The sequence below is a fragment of the Pseudopodoces humilis genome, chromosome 20 (assembly GCF_049639895.1).
Source record: "Pseudopodoces humilis isolate 2021_Gansu_Grassland_sample_001 chromosome 20, ASM4963989v1, whole genome shotgun sequence".
In the NCBI taxonomy this organism is placed as follows: domain Eukaryota; kingdom Metazoa; phylum Chordata; class Aves; order Passeriformes; family Paridae; genus Pseudopodoces; species Pseudopodoces humilis.
In genome coordinates this window covers 5,334,768-5,353,856 of record NC_142219.1, presented here as the reverse complement: position 1 = coordinate 5,353,856, position 19,089 = coordinate 5,334,768, and the positions used below count along the sequence as shown (strand labels likewise).

The 19,089-nt window shown below is 41.8% G+C and overlaps 1 protein-coding gene across 2 annotated transcripts in view; it reads right to left on the bottom strand.

The window, feature by feature from the left end:
* Nucleotides 1-19,089, bottom strand: part of ZNRF3 (zinc and ring finger 3) — a 66,140-nt gene that overhangs the window by 3,086 nt on the left and 43,965 nt on the right. The window contains exons 3-8 of one of the 2 annotated variants that reach the window (XM_005524343.3): nt 10,771-10,845; nt 7,402-7,533; nt 6,328-6,438; nt 5,209-5,376; nt 3,208-3,310; nt 754-2,499 (exon numbers count right to left, since the gene is read on the bottom strand). In XM_005524343.3, coding sequence (XP_005524400.2) covers nt 754-2,499; nt 3,208-3,310; nt 5,209-5,376; nt 6,328-6,438; nt 7,402-7,533; nt 10,771-10,845 — 2,335 coding nt within the window. The remainder of the gene's footprint in view (nt 1-753; nt 2,500-3,207; nt 3,311-5,208; nt 5,377-6,327; nt 6,439-7,401; nt 7,534-10,770; nt 10,846-19,089) is intronic. The other variant, XM_014253835.2, reaches the window with a different exon arrangement.

The following is a 19,089-nucleotide window of genomic DNA, read 5'->3' as shown; positions in this document are numbered from 1 at the left end:
CAAGAGGTGAGGAAGTTAAGTTGAGATGTTCAGACTGTATACAAGGAAAATCTTTTGACTATAATGGCAGTCAAGCACAGCCACAGGAGTCCAGAAAGGGACTGCACTCTGTGTCCCTGAAGGTTTAACCAGCCTGACTGGATAAATTTGGTCTGACTAAATCTGGTCTCAGCTTGGTCTGCTTAGAGCAGGGGGTTGGACTAGATTACGGCCCTTCCAAACTAGACCACCTTGTGATTCTATCAACACCCTTTAAAATAACCCTGGCAAGGCAGTTAAGAAATATCCCTCACTTTCTGTGAGTGGTTATTTTTTCCCCCTTGTCTACGTCCACAGCAGAGACTTTCCCACATACTCTTCTATGGCAAAGATTTTCACCTTTTTTAAAAAAAACCCCTTCAGCTTGTCTGTTGTTTCTCACAGTGGCCTTGCCTGCTTAGGCAACTCACCACAGCTGCCACAACTAGCACTGTGTCCCTTGCTGTGGGAACTGAAATGCGGGCCCCTCCCCACAAAAGGTGAGCATGAAAGCTTTTATAGGGTTAATTAGTAAGCTATCATCTCCTCCTCAGCTTTGACCAAATGAGAACAGGTAACCAGGGAATAATCCTTTGGGGTGAATGGTTACTCAATAACCTGCCCTTATGTGAAGGATAGAGTGACCTTTATGGCTGCAGGTACCTAGGTAGCTGGCAGCATTTCATACACTAATACAGAAAGGTAGCAAGTAATCAAAAAAAGCACATATGTTACCTGTGGCCTTTGTGGTCATCATAAACTTCTGTGAGTTCAGAGTGGGACTGGGAAAGGGCATTCCAGTTTCCTCCTCCTGAGAGTAGTTCTGCCGCAGGAATGATGATGCCTCATAGCACACCTCCCTCTCAACCTGTACCTCTCCAATACCTTGACAGTGCAGGTAAGTGTCTAGCTCAGGTGTTCCATCCCAGGAGCTACAGCCTCCTATGTGGGTCCCTTGGTGCTCTGGCGGTAGAATCAGCTCACAGTCTCTGTCTTCAGGAATTATGGGAATGCGTTGACCCAGATCACATACACCCTTACAGCAGTTTGGCATGGTGTCATCAGGAAGCGTGTACTGCACATTCACTGCATAGTCTTCTGTATAGCAGCCACCACCTCCACTGCCACTGTTGCTACTACAGGCTACCTGCTTCTCTTCATAGAAGCAGCAGGGCAACCCCTCATATTTTACCCCATCTGTCCTATGTAAGTGGTCTGGGTTAATACTGTACAAGCCTGGGGTGTTCCCTGACTGTGGTTCAATTCCTTGGCCACATGTCCCCCAAAGTGGGGAGCTAAGGAAGAGTGCACTACAGTCAGCTGTCCCACTGCTAGGCTCCAGGGCAGAGTGCTGGAATTCAAAGCAGCATGCGCATGCCTGCTCTGAAATCGACCCTGCTATCTCTGGATTCTTCCAGTTCCTTTTAACATCCAAGGCAGCACCAGGAGCGGCCTCAGGTCCTCCCTCTGAGGTAGTGCCATTTGGATCCCTGTGCTCTAGTGAGGAATTACTGCTATAGTTCATATCCATGCTGCAATTAGACAGTTGGTCCCCTGAGGAAGAAGCTGGCACAGGCCGGCAGTCAGCACCCACCATACCATGACCGTGAGCTGGAAGCTCGTCCTGGTGGGGGCCCTCCAAAAGCACAATTGCACCCCTGTTTGCACCACCAACCTCACCCACTCGGCAAGGGCTCCTACTGCGGTACACGTACGGGTCATAGTCACTGCTCAAAGAGCTGCGGAAGGTGGAGCAGCTCCCGTAAACCCCCTGGTTACTGACCTCGGTGCAGTCAACCATGGAATCACTGGAGGAGCAGTGGCACTGACCAGAACTGCTGCTGCTGCTGTCACTCCCGGGGCAGTCAGCCAAATACCCACTGCACACTGAGCGATGACCGTGATAGCAGCTAAAGCTGGAGGTACTGCCACTCTCCAAGCGGGACGAGGGCATTACATGTACCACAGGAGGGAAAAGCATGCTGCTACCAGGCTGAAAGGCACGGGAAGGACCCTTTGAGGAAATGCCAGCTGGAAGCTGTCCATCTTGCTCAGGGTAACTAAGGCCTTGGAAGTAGTAGTGCTGATACATGGTCTCGTATCGGGAAAAGCACGCCGCTTTGGAAAAGTTGCGTCCACCAAACTTGGGTCTTCGGAAGTTGTGAGCTGGAGAGTAAGCCCTGTGCTCCAGGCTGCAGTGATGTGTGTTTAAAGCATGGTCCAAATGAATGGGCTGATAACTGCGAATATAGGCTGGGGATGGGGTTTGGTAGAGGCTCTGTTCACCATGTCGCTCAACTGTCAGCAAGGTGATGGGGTTTCCGTGAGGGTCCATGCTTGTCCGAGTGGGATACGCTGTTATCTGGCTTGCCCTGTGCACTCGGCCCGGGTAGTGAACAGGCAGAATCACCCTCTGCTGCCGGCCGCGTGCTGGGTTGATGGATTCCAGACAGATTGGAGCTGCATTCCCCTTCTTCTGTTCTGAATGAGAGAAATAAGAATGGAGAAGTAGAAATAGTAGGGAATAAAATGGAATATAGTTTATGCAAGAAAGAAGGGTATTTTTTTTCCCCATGTCATTACATTATGCACCAATTTTTTACACAGAAGGAAATAAGAGCAAAACAAAAGTCAAAAGCATGTCTGGAAATCACTGAAACACTCAAAATGTATTTGCTTAAAAAGCAAAAGAAGTGAATTTATTTCAGATACTGTTCTCATGTATACAAAATCTTTTGCTTACATCTTGCAGAGGCTGAGAGAGACTGGAAGTCATTGCTCAAATTGTCACTTTACACATTTTCACATAAATGTGCAGCGACAGAAAACTTTCTTAAGACAGAGGAAATGAAAGCAGGAAGAGGGCAAGTAAGGGAAACCACATTCCAAATTACAACACCATGGAAAAATAAAAGCCCATACACTGTTTTCTTTGTAATTCCCGACGGAAAACATATCCTTGCACTCAGGGCTGCACAACACTGCCCTCAGCTGGGCATCATCCCCACCCCAAGGTTATGCCAGGGGCACTCGGCTGCTCTCAAAGAGTTTGGGGCCAACGGTATTTCCAGGGCTGTGTTACAATAACAACTGAGAGCTCCATGGAGATTCACAAAGAGGCACAATTTTAATTTCACCTTTTATGCTGTCTGAAACAACACACCAGAGCATCCACACTGCAGCACTTACCTATGATGTTATGGCGGCAGTGAGGGCAGGTGTGATGCTGCAGCAGCCAAGGATCCACACATTTCTTGTGGAATCGGTGAGTGCAAGGAATGACACGCAGTTCCTAAAGAAACAGATGAAGGACCATGAAAGAGCACTTCCTCTTAACAAGTGAATTTTTCACACTTTGTTCCTAGTTTTTTCAATCTGGCTACTAAATGGAGCAATTCCTAGTCTTGAAGTGCTAAGAAGGAAAAAAATGGCATCAAGACAGCCAAGAGCACAACAGCTAGTGCTCAGCTGTCTCTAAAAGAATAGTCTGCAGGCACCTTAGAACTCCATGCAGATATAGGACATTTCTTTAGGACACTTTTTGTAGTATGTCTGTATGACCCAATACCTTTAAGAAGGCCATCACCAAAGTTTTCCTTAATATATTAAATGAACTTTTAAAAAAAAAACAAATCAAGATTATGATGTACCTTTCCTACAATTATTCACAATGAAAAACACTCGGGTAACAGCAAAACCAAGACAGTTTATGATACTTTTTCCCTTGCCCAGGACTCTTATCCTTCAGCTATGATCTGTTTACAGGAATTCCTGAGCCTGATGGATGTCTCAGAAACCTGCAACAAATCTTTCTTCCAAGTACTGTTCATGTCTCCCCATGAGCTTAGGTTTTTTATTTCTAACATGCTTTGGAAAGAGTTCCACAGAACTACTACCTCCTGGTGGAGAAACACCACACAACTTTGTATTCCCCGCTGTCCCCAAGTAATCTGGGTCTAAAGAGCCAACTCAATCATTTGGTTTTTTTTACAGAAACCATTCAAAATATTTGACCATTTTGTGACTATCCTTTCCTGAAGCACCTTTGATTCCATTCTGTATCTTTTGTGAGGTGAGGTTAGAAGTACACAGTACTCAAAGTGATAACATGACAAAACTTACACTGTGGTGTAATTATGTTTTCTGTTCAGTTCTCTAGACTTTCCCATCTCATATCTAGTATCTGATTTGCCTTTTCAACTGCCACAAAGCAGTTAAATTGCCACCAATTTGCTTTCACAAAGCTATCTAAAGCAGTAAGATCTTGTTCTTGAATAGCAATGCTCAGTTCCCAACCCATCCTCAATACATGTGAAGCTCTTCCCTATGTCTCACTTCAAGCTGAAGTTCATGTCTGAATTTCTTCTCCAGTCAGTCTGTACAACTCTTTTCAAGTCCTTGTCTCCCTTAATCCTTGCTACTCTTAATAATTTCCCATCAGCTAACGTCATTAAACTTTCTATTTGTACCTTGCAGCTGGTATTTTCTATTGTCCTAAAAATTATGACTCTTTTATGAATAATTTCAAAATAAAATGTCCTCACACAATCTTTCTAATGGAAGTTGAGAGCTGTGAATATTGACTGCCTCTATTTTATTTATTTTAAGAAGTCCATTTTCTATTTCACCCCTTCTTTCATTGCTTCCTCTGGGTAGAACTGTCATGGACACCAAGCCCCGATATCAATACAGTGATAGTATTAGATAGTGAGGAGTCAAAAAACTGTTGCTGAATGTTTTGACCTCTCTTCCTTCTCCTCCTTTAGTTTCCTAGCAGTGCTGTGTACTTGACGTTTTAAAGACAGGGTGCCATCAAATCTTGAAAAGTAAAATGCTACGGATATTCCTTACCTCCAATGGAGCTTGCATGCATCATCTTTGTGCATGACTTGTCAAATTAACCCAGAGAAATAACTGCTGAGGCAACCCTGACTTCTTTGTGACTTGTTCTTCAGAAATGCAAGAACAGTGGAGCTAGCGACTTGCAAATGGGATCCTGCACCTCTCACTTTGGAGCATGGATAATTTAGAGCTGCAGGATGCAGCTGAGGCAAAGCTGGCTGCTCCGTGTGATCAAACTGACAAACTGCACCATCTCAGCACACAATGTACCCAACAGCCAGCCACGTACCACAGTGCTAAAACCACCTCCATTCCCAGCCCGTGGTGAAGAAACCTTTCATCCTTTACCTCCCCATCAATGTACTTCTCCAAGCAGATGGCACAGTCAGAGGTGGAGCTGCTACTGAGTGTATCCAGTGCTCCACAGTTACTTTCTCGGTGTCCCTTACTTTTGGACTTAAACTTCCTGGTCTCCATTTTCTCCAGTGCTTGCACTGCAAGCCTGTTCATGGAATTCTACATGAGAAGAAAGGAAAAAAAAAAAGAAAAGAAAAAAGGAAAAAAAAAAAAAAGCCAATGCTGCTGTGTAAGGGACTAGAGTGCAGAAGCAGAGAAACACCACCATTACATATCTTAAATGTCAGGTCCAACTGATGTATAATTTCTTAAATTAAACAAAGAGAAGGCTAATTAGAATTCAGATCAGAAGCCTCATGAAAAGAATGTATGCCACATGCAGAAGTGAGAATGACAAACTACTCTGAATTAGAACTGGGTGAAGGTACTGACAAATGGGATACACTGCAACTGCTCAATTCATAAGCAGCAACTACTCAAGCCAACATATAAAACTTGGCCAGGAACTTTTTCTTCTATGTCAGTATTGACTGTAATGCCCCAATATGCTGTTATCACCATATTACCTGGAGCAATACTTGAGAAAGGGCCTGAAATGAAATATTTTAAGTTAGCTGTATCGTTTCCTCCAGTACAAACTGGAGTACAGACAAATAAAGTATGTCACCTGGAATTTCTCCTAACTAAACTTTTACCTTGAAAACCCCCCCACTTCAGTAGATGTTATCCTATTGAAAAGATTTGTGATTTATTTTCGATCCTCTCCACAATACAGCAGCAAGAGTCTGGACTCATTTAGAAGCATACCAGTGCTGCTGATAACCTGTGAACAACCAGAAATGTTCTTTCTTCCCAGTGGCTAAGTGGACTGCTTCTGTACTGTTTTCACTTCAGGATTTAACTGAACAAATATCACAGATCAATGTAAATCTCCTTTAAAGATATTTCCAAGTTCTTCCAAATGCCTACACACATGGATAAAACCACAGAGCCACCAAGATGGCAGTTATAAGTGAGCATCCTGCATTTCTAAAAGTTGTGAGCACATTTTAGGACAAAGTAAGAGAAGCTAACTTTTAGCATTTGGTGAATTCCCATTACTGTTCTTACCTGACTACGTCGCTGTTTCAATTTGATCTTGACGAGAAGAATGAGGCAAACAAGAGACACAACCACAAAGAAGGCCAGGAAAATTCCCATATCAAAGTACTCGGTGGGTTGCTTAAAAATTAAAACAAAGGCATTATTTTTCCTTCCTTTAGATCATACTCAAATCTGTTGTTTCTTTCTAACTTCTCAGGAGCCATTGCCAACTGTACATGCTCAGAACAGCAGAAGTCAGAGTACACATTGTTCTGTTCATTAACTGGGATTCTATGAGACAAAACCTGTGTTTCACATGCCACTGCAAGTGAATGGAATACACAGAATGCCAATCATGAGATGTCAGGTTTACAGTCTCTGAACTGCAAAATCCAGGTTTTTTAACTCAGTGAATCACACCAAAACAAATTCTTACAGCTTACTGGGTTGCTTATGCACGTAAGTGACTGAAAATCAACATCTGAATTTTCAAAAAATGGCCCACTTCTCAAATACATTTTTTAACAGAAGGATTCCATTAAAGAAAAAAAACCAAAACAACCCCCAAAACCAAAGTAGTAACTGGGACATGGATGACCTCTAGTTTTGTTCTTCTGTAAGCTGTATGTAGAGTGTCAGGAAAAAAAAGTCTAGAAAAACTATTTTATATTACAATTACAAATATCATATAATCTCATAGTTAATCAGATAATATCATAATTCATCCATGTTTAAAATACTACACAGAATTATTAGTTAACATAGGGCAAGCCACCTTCCAAAACTGAACCATCAGGAGTGTACAATAACTAAGTTACTTAATCAAGGAGAACTTCTACTGTGTAATTTTTTTAGCCATTTCTATATTCAAAAGCATCCTTCTGAAAGACAGCAGATGCCACATTGTGGATTCCATACTTACACCAGGTACAGCTGCTTGTCCACAGTGCAGTTACTCAGTTTATTTAGGTCAACAGAATTTCACATGTATTAATGCACATAAAGAGCATCAGAACATCTTCATCCCCAGTGCAGTGAGCAAGCCCTGCCTGCAATAACAACAGCACTGCGATACCCAGAGAAAGGATCTGAAAGTCTCACCCGTGGGGGGCGATGCTGAATCCTGGCCCGTGCCACTTTCTGCTTGTTAACTATGTTCATTAGCTTGACAGCATCAGCACCTTTCACATACACCACTGGTCTCTTCAGAGGGTCCTCTGAGCCCTGGTTCAGCTAGAACAAAAGAAAAGAGTCTGATCAAAAGGCATGTTTCAGGAAAACCACTTTCCTTCTGGATAATGCAGAGAATGGTTAAGGAGTATGAACGTGGAATTGATTTCAAGCACCAATTGTTCTCTTCTAGCACAGACCTTTAGTTAAGTATTCTACAGAATTAAACCTGAATTGAACTTTTGACTTATGCTGCCTTATTTTCTTTTATGGACCAAAACTAAGATTAAGGATAAGCAAATGCTATTTCTGAACAGCAGCTTTAACTTGGCTGCATTATATATCACTGCAGATATCAATACTGTAAAGTTAAACCTCACAATGAGGAAGAATAAAAATCTGCACATTCCAAAGAAATTGTCCCTGCTACATTTCATCAATCTTTCAATTTCAACATTATTCACATATAAATCTACTCAGCTTTCTGAACAATCTCATATCAGAGTTCTGCCTTTCAGGTTCTTTGTACCTAGCCAAGTTAAGTTAGTAACTTCTGATGTTTATCTCTACAAACTCATTCAAAATTACTTGAGTTCTAGCAACCATGAGACCTATTGACTACAGGATGAGGGGCCTCAAAAGAGTAAAGTATTTCAGTAGACTACACAATTCACCCTGAAACTTCCTTCCACATCCAGCTATGTTTTGTCAAAAAGGCCAGATCATAGAATCAGAAAATAATGTGTGTGGGAAGGCATGTCATGAGCCCAACCTCCTGGTCAAGGCATGGTCAACTATGACATCAAATCAGGCTTCTCATGGCTTTATCCAGACAGATGTTGAACACCTTCAAGTGTAGACAATGTGCAACTTCTCTGGCCAACAAATCCAGAAAAATAATCTGCTAAATTATATACCAGAGAGAGTAATAACTAGACAAGAGAACTGTTCTGTTAAAAAATGGCACCAACAAGATAAATTCATCTAGCTTACTCTGACTTACAAGAAAAACACAAGTACAGAGGATGGTTGATACAAAACAAACAATGCACTGACAAGCAGATGGAAATGGTACAGGGGAAAGGAATGAGAGTGTGAGCAAACAGAATAAGAGTATCTTATGGCTGAGATTAACATATCTGCATTGTTGATAGCTACCTGTTAGTTCTGGCTAAACCATGTAGAAATTACCAGCTGACTGGTCCATCATCCTGATTAAAGGACTCTACTTAAACTGACCAGGTGATGATTTCACTGAGACATAAAAACTGATTCTCCCTAGTATTTGATGGATTTTCTGAGAACACTGAGCAAACTACTTTTAAGGCAGGTATCTTGTGATGACCTACAAACTAACTGAAGTATTCAGGGATCCTATGTGTCTACATGCCTTGTTGGCCTAGGGCCAAATCCAAATGCTGTCCTGTTCCCAGACACATACTCTCTCATGATTTCTCATCTAAGAGAGAATTCTCCCAGCTCCTCAGTCATTTTTGCACATTGTCAAATTCTTGCTAAACATGATGCTCTGGGTGCTGTTACTTGTCTTCAAAAAGTAAAAGTAAAACTAAGAAACAAGTCAGACTTCAAAGAGTGTTTCTAAAAATAAAAGTTTCATTCTCAATTTACAGCAGAAGATACTCAGATCCATGGGAATAAACCCCATTTAGGCAAAGTCCTTTCATTTGGCATCTACCAAATTATCTGAGGACAACTCTTCTGGTCAGGCCTGCCTCCAATTTCTGTTCATTGACTGGAAGGAGGGACTGCCTTTCATAATACTCCACTCCTCCCTTTCAATGCAATCTCCCTTATTTGTTCTAATGCTTGGTAACAAGCATACATGAGAAAACTTCCTAAACAGCTCCCCTTAGTGTCTGAGGATATTTCCATCTGAACCAAAGATACTTCAGATTACCTCATGTCAGTTTTCCCTCCACTGTTATCTGTCATGGTCTTCCACAATTCCATTACAACTGCCAAAATGGTACTTATTTTCAAGACAAATTACTTAGCACTCCTGATGCTAAGGGTTCTGAAGACTTTAAATGAGAATCAAAATCCATTAAAAACAAGCGTCCAGAGCAGCATGAGAACAGAGCCAATCCAGTAAATTACTTTCAGAGTATGAAAGCTACATCCAGTAATTTCTCTCCTGTTTGCCAGTGTTTCCACAGGCTACTGCTCTTTCATCTAACAGAGCCTACTTACTCTGTCAGCTACAGCTCTAAGCCACTAACCTTCTTCCACTTTATTGGTACACCTGAAATACTCAAATACCCACTAAACTAGTTTCCCAGCTCTTGGGGACAGACGCACCCAGTTTATTATTTATAATCAAGCAAGGAAAGCTGCTGCTGTTAGAAGGAAAAGAGCAAGAGACAGTAACTCAGCTCCCCAAGTCCAGAGGAGGGTGGCTGAAAGTAACCAGAAGCTGTAACACAGAGTTAAAAACCAGAAAAAAACAGATCACATCTTTGTGAAGATATTTTTCCTGTGTAGAAAAGGGGAAAAAATATCCCTGTGAACGTTTTCAAGATCAAGGCTGCAACTTTGATGCACATGGAGACCACATCCATTGCACAGGGTCTTCTGATTCCTTTGTCCAACAGATGCTCACTTCAGAATTAAAGCCAGCTTTTTTAATGTAAACATTGATGATCTCTCATTTCCCACAAGAAATATAGGCTGCACTTAAAAACCTTCAGCTCCACTTGTTTCTGCTGTAACAGAAACAGCAGTTTTGTTTCAAGACAAAACAGAACTAAACCAAATGAAGACTATTTTTGTGCTTATGTTTCTTCACTGAAATAACTCAGAATTGACTGAAGTGTGTTAAAACCTTTCATAGGGCTATTACCTCACCCACTTCAAATAAAAAGACAAAAGTTATAACAAGACTTGGAAAAAGAAAAAAAAACCCTGGTTGTCCACAAAATACATAGGCAGAAATCATCAGCTGTAAATGAGAAAGAAATGGTTATGTTTTAAAAAGAAACTTGTTTAGAATCAGGTTTGAAAGTCATTTTGCAATCTCAAAAACAGCAGCTGCTCAACAACACTATTGATCACAGGCTAGATAGAGCCAAACATCCTGTGTTTTGTACACAGAGCTGGGCAAAGAAAACTTCCTTGATTAGATAATGGGCCACAAAAAATTGCCTCCATCCTCTTTCAAAACCGTAATCCCAGACCTGGATTCTAGCAAAAGCTAGAAAAAAAAATCTAACTCCCCAATGTTTTCCCTTTCTATCAGGTTCCCAACACCTACATTGCTTCCTGCCTGACATTGCTTCATACCTGATCAATGGCATCTGGGTTTTCAGAAACATCAAAGATGACCGCTGTGGCTCCTCGCTGTACTGCTCGTTTTGCCTGCAATAAGAAAGACAGCATCCTCAGTCCCACCCCAAAAGATAACTTCTTAACTCAGAAATTGCTCCCTCTCCTCATCTCCAGATAGAAAACTTAACATTTTGTGTTTCTGTGTAGTTAAAATAAATGACAGAACAATTACAAACAGGAGTTCCTGAACCAGCATGGAACACAGTTAAACTTCTCTAAAGCTTCTATAGTGTCTCTGCTCCTTCCTTCTCAAATTCCTCTTTCAACAACCTTTCAAAGGAATTCAAATGATATTTAGACCCTCTAAAGACTTTAAATACAAGAATTTTTTTAAAAGTATGTTTTCCCTCCATTTCACTTGGAAGTACCATTAAAAACCATCTTCCCTATGACTTGGGGTGGAGACAAGCTCACTAGTGTAAAAAATTAAGGTGGACCAGGTTGTTTAAATTTTTTCAGTATCATTCTCACAAACTAGGATATCACCATCTGAAAATGTGCCTCAGAGAATACTGCTTTTTCTGACCATGAGAGGTCAGAACTGTTGCATACACTTCTTATGCTGATCAGAGCTACATAAGTGCAGAGCTTTTCATCAAATACAGTCCGAATGTGGAGTTACCAACTGCACAGAGAAGGTATTTGAAGATATTAAACTCCTCTGGGACAGAGAAAACAGTATTTTAACCACCAAGGATAACACAAGGGTTTTATCCTGTTTCTGCCACTGTGTCTCTGTATGCACTGTTGAAATGTTGCTCAATGGCTCCACAATGCAGATATTCCCAATAACTGTTCAAAATCCTATTGCCTTTATGGAGACAGAATACAAGAAACTATTTCTCCAAGTAATGACAGCTATCACCATCACAGTACTAAACAAGAAGCCTCTCCACAGAGATTACCAGAACCTGAACTTACATTGAGATAGAAGAGAAACCAGTAAAAGTGATAAAGTATGAAACATTACTCAGCATTTTCCTGAAAAAATGTTGGCCAATACAGAGAAGCTGGTTTTAATACATAAAGGTCACTTTATTTGCTCTATTCTAGTATTTTAAATCAACAAAACCCATCAGACAGCACATGAGGGAAACCACCTCCCAGACTGAAGCTTTTTCTCAGCCCACCAGGTATTTGTCCCCTTTGAAGTCGGTGCACCTGGTTAATGACTAAGAACTGCTGGGGAGGAAGAGTTAAAAGGAATCTACCACCCATTCTCCTTTGCAGCAGCCCTGAGGTGAGGGCTCATCCAGGTTTCCCTAGAAGGCACCCCTCACAGACACACACTGCTTACAGAACTGTTCAGGCTATTTAGATTGTTTTTTTCAGGATGATCAGTCAACAAGCAAGGCCCCTTGATCTCCGAAGAGATTTTTAAATAGATTTTACAGATCAGCGATGATAATAACTCCTTAATTGCGTGAATACGCTGAACGAGCAGCAAGTTTCCACCACCAGGTGTTAAGAGATGGAAAGGACCGAGTAAAAAAATCGCGCTGCGGAGGGTAAATGGGGATGACCCGTCCGGCCATCCTGCCAGCTGCTCGTTTCGCTGCGGCCAAGCGCAGCTCGCAGCCCGAGCCGGGCGAGGCCCCGGCCGCCTTCCCCCGCGGCCCTGAGGGAGCAGCGGCCCCGCACAGCGCCCCCCTGCGGCCGCAGCGCCCCCGCGCCGGAAGCGCCGCCTGTCCCCGGCCGTGGAGGGGAGAGGAAGGGGCCGGCGGCCGCGGGCAGAACGGGGAAAAGCGGACGTTTTATTCTTTTATTCCTTGCTGGGGTTTAAATCCTCATACCCAGGGAGAGGCGGGGCGTTCGCTCCTGCCAAACTTGCCGGGGTCTGCCAGAGCCACTGGCCATCCCTGTGCAAGGGGCCGCAGGTGCTGAAGAGCCATGTCCGTGCTCGGGTGCCGAGGGCACAGCCCAGGAGGCACGGCCCGCACGGGGAGCTGAGCCCGGTGCTCGAGGCTCCGGCTCCGCGGCTTGGTGGCCGCCTGACGGGCCAGGTTCCGCTGGCCAGAGATCAGAGCGCGGCTGCCTCCGCCTCCGGCTCGGCCTTAAAAGCGGGCACTCTGCAGGGAAGTAAAGCAGTGCGAGCAGAGCCTGAGCGGGAGCGCTTCTGTTCGCTGGGCTTTGCCCTGCTCCCCTCAGCTCCAGGCGGCTGAGAGAGCACTTGTGACTGGGGCTCCGGGCAGCCTGAAACACCTGCCGGCAGCTGCGGCCCTCCTGCCGCGTCCCCGAAAACACCGCAGGGTATTAAAACGTCTTTGAAAATACCCTGTCCACTACTCAGTAATCAGGGCAGCTCAAAATAACACAGCAATGTTAAGTCCCACTTAAAATAATGCCAGTCTATAATAAGCACGTGATTTTTTTCTTTTTGGGCTAGCCAGCATTTGGAATCCCTCAAATCATTTTTCCAAGCAAAGTGACCAAAACTACATCAAAAATAAACACAAGCTGGATCAGGGGGGAAAAGAAGCTAATACAGTATATGCTTTACTTTTACATTTGCAATACTTGCAGCAAACCATCAGACATTTCCACAGGTCTATTCCCATTCATTTGCCAGGCCTATTTCTTTCTGTGATTGTCTTCTGTGGCTTAAAACAAACGACTATTGCAATGTATCAGTATTCTTCCTCTTTTGTAAAGAGTAACAGAAAACAAACAAAAAAAATGGTAATTGCACTTATCGTAATTCAAGTGATCACTTTGTTCATAGTGACAACAACTTCCCAGTCCATCTCTGGGCTCAGAGTACAGTTTATGCTAATACAGAACAATGGACATTACCAATAAAATGTACATTAACTATCGCTTCAGATTAAAATCTGGCAGAATTTACTAGGCCTTGTAATCTAGGTAGGATAAGAGGAAACGCACATGACAGAAGTGCACGAAAAATACCCCTCCACATCTCCAAGCCTGGGGAATTTTAAGTTATTACCTCAACACCAGAAAGATTTTAAGAGCTCTGCACTACCTCCCTGTGGGCCAGGCAAATACAGTAAGGAAGTAACAACTTCCTTGATGAGGCAAACTTTCATCCCCAGGGACCAGATAATTATTAAACAGGTGCTCTGTTCCTCTTATTCATTCAAGTCAGGTACAACAACAACAGTCAAAACAGTAAGTTCAGCTCCTTCCTGACATCTTGAAGGACTTTGCATGATTGCACATATGAACATGGTATACATCTCCTCCTCTGCTTTCTAGTATGGTTTCATTCCAATTAATGCTTCAGTTAGTATGCAACAGTGGAGAAACCATCATAAGAAAAGCTGCTTAACAAGGTTCCCCTTTAAGAGAAAAATCATACCAACAACACTAGCCTTTATTCATTACATTACTTCTTTGCCAGAGTTAGAATTCCCTGACAGTATTCAGTAGTATTCGCACCTGAGGACATGACACTTTAAACTAATGGATTTCAGAGAGTGAATAAATTACAGATGAGAGAAAGACAGAGGCTAAAACCATAGGTAGGGAGATCAAAGTTCATTAAGCACTGCAAGCTCTGCCATTTACATCAACGTAGTAATGCATTACACATTTATTAAGAGAGTACCTTTTGCTGAAAATGGCTATTGGTAGAGCCAGATTACTACTTAAAAATATACTTTTTGTAAGTTAACATCCTGGGTAATACTGATGGACTGAAGGGAAAAAAGGATGCTTTAAAAGTATTGGCTGCTTGTATAAGCCACAGATATATCCTGGTGTTATAAAATGATGTTCTCGCAAATGTTTTTACATTAAAAAATACCTATCTCTCTTCCTGGATTTGTCCAATTGTTCACCCAACTCTAGGTATCATCTTCTTGGAACCTAGTACACTCTAGTTAACAAATATTAATTGTAATTATGGTATGTGCTACATGAGCAGGTTGATTTATTCCCAGGGTTAATAAACTCATAAAGCTGGGGAAGAGGAGGATGGGCAATGGTTTGAAGAATAACCAGTAGAGATACCAGTAAACTGCTTTTAGCAAACTATTCCACCCAGCATTAATAGTTGGTCCTCCAAAATGATCAAGAGGGGAAGCACAAGAGTAAGGATATAGTACACAGAAAACAGTCCTATGGATCCCAAAAGCAAAATGCTGCTAGTACTAAGGGTAACAGCACAGCTCCAACAGCTGTAACAGCTTTTTCCTACTGCCATTCCTTTTTTCACTATATCTTGGGTTTTGGGGCAGAAAATACAGTATATTACTCTAAATCAGTGCAGAGACTATTGAACAGAGTAGTCAATAAAACTGGTTTGTACGTCCTTATTTAGCTGAGAAATGAGCCAGCCTGAATTTCCTCTATCAATTTCTGAGGGTTTTCCCCTGTCAGTTTCTCTATGAACTAATAATTATTGAAATTGAGGAGTATTTTCTGGATATTCCCAACCCATCAGATCCAACAGTCCATGTCAGATCTCTCTACATCACAGAGTCAGTGGTCATTCATCTGACAAAAGAGTGGGATTATGCAAGCAGTGTTAAGTGGAACGTTTTCCATAGCTGATTCTATCATCAGCTGTTTTCTGGTGCTTTGAAATAAGAGAAGTCAGCCTCTCACATAGCATACTGGTAACATATAAGCAACACTCAGTGACATGCAACTTGCAAACTCTGTGACTCCAAGGAACAAGATTTTCAACGAAAAGGTTCAGTGTCTTGTTTTACTGGCAGAAATGGCATCACATGAAGCTAGGCAATAAAATCCAAACCTGCTCATCATTAAGAGCCTTACGTAAAACCCACACCATTGTGCAAATACACCTTTTCTTTGCAACTGTGAAAATGAAAAGACCTGTTTCTCTCAGAGCCACACAGAACACAGACAACATCTGAACAATCCAGGCCTCTCTCTTCTCTCCCCCAACACTGCTATCAGGCTCAATCAATCACAAAAAATACCTTGTCCCTTGAACCAACACTGGAGCTAGCAAGCCAGGCCACAGGCCAATTCTGCAGGGCAGAGGAGGAAGGAGAAAAGGACAGCCATCTACTTTGCAAACAGCAGAAGTTAAAAATTAACCAACTGATGCTTCAGACCTGTTAATGTACAATTCCCTGGTAATTCCAAAAACTCAGTTAAGCCAAGCATAAACAGGATGCCATTTCAAACCTTTTCTGAGATAATGAAAAAGGAACTTTCATATTTCTGTCTGAAAACAAAAGCAGAATACAAGACAGTCAAATGCCCATGTGTCACACCTGCATAAAACTCCTGAATAACTCTGAAAATATTCCTGACTGGAATACTCGACTTCTCTGGCACCTTAAAGATATGTTTTATACACGTGTCCTTTAGATTTTGAATTACACAGCATTACAAGAATTGGTTACCAATTAAGAAGTACAGAACGTGTGAAGCAGCATTTTGAAATTTAAAAGCATAATCACAATTTAAAACCAATGTACCTTTCTGTAAAAAAACAAACAACCCAAACCTTAAAAAGCTATGTACTTGTAGCTTTAAAAATCTATCACCTCACACAACACATAATCACATCAAAAATATATATACACACCAGTGTGATTCATACCACACAGTACTGAGAGGCTGTCAGATGGTTAAAATGAAGAAAAGTGAAGTGTCTCTCTTTTCTGGGGTTAGGGAGAAACACTTATCAGTTCTGAGTCTAGACAGAGTAAAAACAGTAAGAAAAAGACATTTATTTAATTCTGAACACAGCAAAACCTGCCAGCTGCACATCTCTTAAGGCACATTTCAGAGTCATGGGACTCCGCTCCCAAACCCCTGACCTCTGCTATCACCATTTTGCAGGCCAGCAGCCTTGTTGCTATGACAAGGCACAGCCACAGAGAGAAGGGTGAACACTGGAAGAGATCAAAGGAGGGGACTGGGGTCTTGAACTAGATTACATATTCACAGAGAACCTAGCACACTCAGCAAGAACTGGGTGGCTGCATTCACAATTGATGCTTAACCCTTTTCCTAGCTTTTCCCAGAACTTCTAAATACAGTTGTCTTTTAAATATAATAGTCACAAGATGAGGGTATTTTAGGAATTGTGTACTAAACATGTACTATATCATATGCGATAAAATACCACTGCAGCCAATCCAGATAATTCTTAACCTTTGTACTGAGGGTGTACTGAAAGTAGATGGATAGAAACAACAAACTAGATCTAAGATAATTGTGTAAACATAAATGCAAGCATGTTGTGGTGCTGAGAGAATAAAAAACAGAGATATAAGAAAGTACTGGAGAAGTTGTAAATTAAAGAAACTATTAATGCAGACCACTATAAAAAGGCATCCCAACAGTACCCAAGCTGTGTAAAAAGAATGTACTGAAGTTCCTCCTGTAGGCATGTGCTCTAATAGAATACTAACTTTACAATTATAAACTGGTATTTATGTACATCAAAAAGGAAAACAAAGAATTATAAGAATTGCCTTGCATTTAGAATGAGAAATGGAAAAACTCTGAAAAACTGTTAGTAAGAATTCCATCTAACCTCAGTCAATTGAATAGGAAATATCTCTTGCTTAGCCTCACCCTCAGGAAGCTGACCATCAATAGGTAGGTATCTACTGTGAACAAGGACATTTTAGAGATAACACAATTATCTGAGATAATGAAACAATAAATCCATATCTCAGATATAGACCAAGGTGAGTTGAGAAGAAGCAAAGGTATTTTCATTTCTATACATATCAAAGTGCTGCAGTCCTTTGCCCTGGAGCTTCTGTCCTCTTTGGCAGGAATGAACATCTGCATCCAAGACTACAGAAAGGCATGTAAGCCCTTAGTAAGAGACTTCAACCTTTCTGAATGAACAGAAAGTCATGTGGGATTCCCTTGGAATCCAGTAGGATACTCCTGATTCTGTGAGATCCTCCCTTCTCTACTACTGGAATCAGGCTGGGTAGTAAGTTCAGTAGTAAAAATCTTCATGGTGGGCCAGTATTCCAGTTTAACTAGCAACTTTCCATGTTCATGGCTGCCTAATACAGGATGATATGTCCCTTCTTCCAAACAGCTATCCTTGGTTTTGGATTAGTTTAGTTTCAAGGTCCCAGACTGTGGTGGGCCCTTGTTGTTAGTTTGTTGACTCTGTACAAAAAAAAAGGGAAAAAAAAAAAAAAAAAAGGGAAAAAAAGACAAAAAGAAGGGGAAAACAAAAATGAAAAAGGTGGAGGATTTTTGTTACAAAGGGAAACTGGAAACTTCTCTCCACGCAAGCAGAGACATGGCTGTATTGCAGAGGCCTCGGGGCAAGGATTAAAGAAAAACAAAATAGAAACCCTTCCATCTCTAATTAGGGTCTTCATTTGCCAAAGAGCCATTCCACAGCGGGAGGAATTACATTCAAGCCGTTGCTTGGATAACGTCTCCCAGCAGGTTGGCTCCTCAGAACAGGCTACTCCGAGCCAACAATTTCTGGTTACTTGGAGGCAAGCAGCCTGCATATTGTTTTAACTGGCCTGGCTTTTACAGCCAGTTTTGCTGAAGAACAATCTTCTATTCAGAATGCAAAGATAAAAGCTTCACTTGTTTTGAATTTGTCGCCAGTTTCTTTATCCCTTTCTTTTTTTAAACATGGGAATTATAGGTTCTGGAGATTGCATTATTTCCCTTGTAGACTTCAATGTTTTTCTCCCTCTAGCCACTTGATTCTTTGCCAGTGAAGGCTGCTGTCTGGAGTCCAGCCATTCATCAGCCCCTACCTCATCATTAACACTGTGGTGCTGGCGGTCACAGCTCATTGCTGGCGACAGGAAATCCTAACTTGCAAGAGGTTAACCACAGCCCATAAACAGTCAGACTGGCTCATTAGTCCCTTACACTCAGCTGAAGCGACCCTCTGGGAGTTTCAACACCGTTCATGGACCTGAAGTCTATGGATCCTGTGCTCTTTGCAAATGCCTCCAACACCCACTTAAAAGCTCACTATTTGGATCCTCAGGGCAAAGGCCCATCTTTCTTCCTATCTCAAAGGGACCTAGTTATTTGAGCATTTTGAAAAATTTCATGTCTGTGATGTATCTTGACTTACCAATTGAACAAAACACCAATGGGCCAAAAACTGAGGCATTAATGCACTAGAATACATACATTCTTGTGATATTTTTAATAGTATCTGTGAGAGTTTCATATCCTTACTGAACAGTTCTAAGGCCACAACAATGCAACTATTAATAATATATAATTAATCTGTATTACCTAATTCATGTCACAAATATGTCTGACTTTAATGTTCCAAAACTAACCTGCTAGAATTTCAAGTAGCTTGGTCAGTACTCC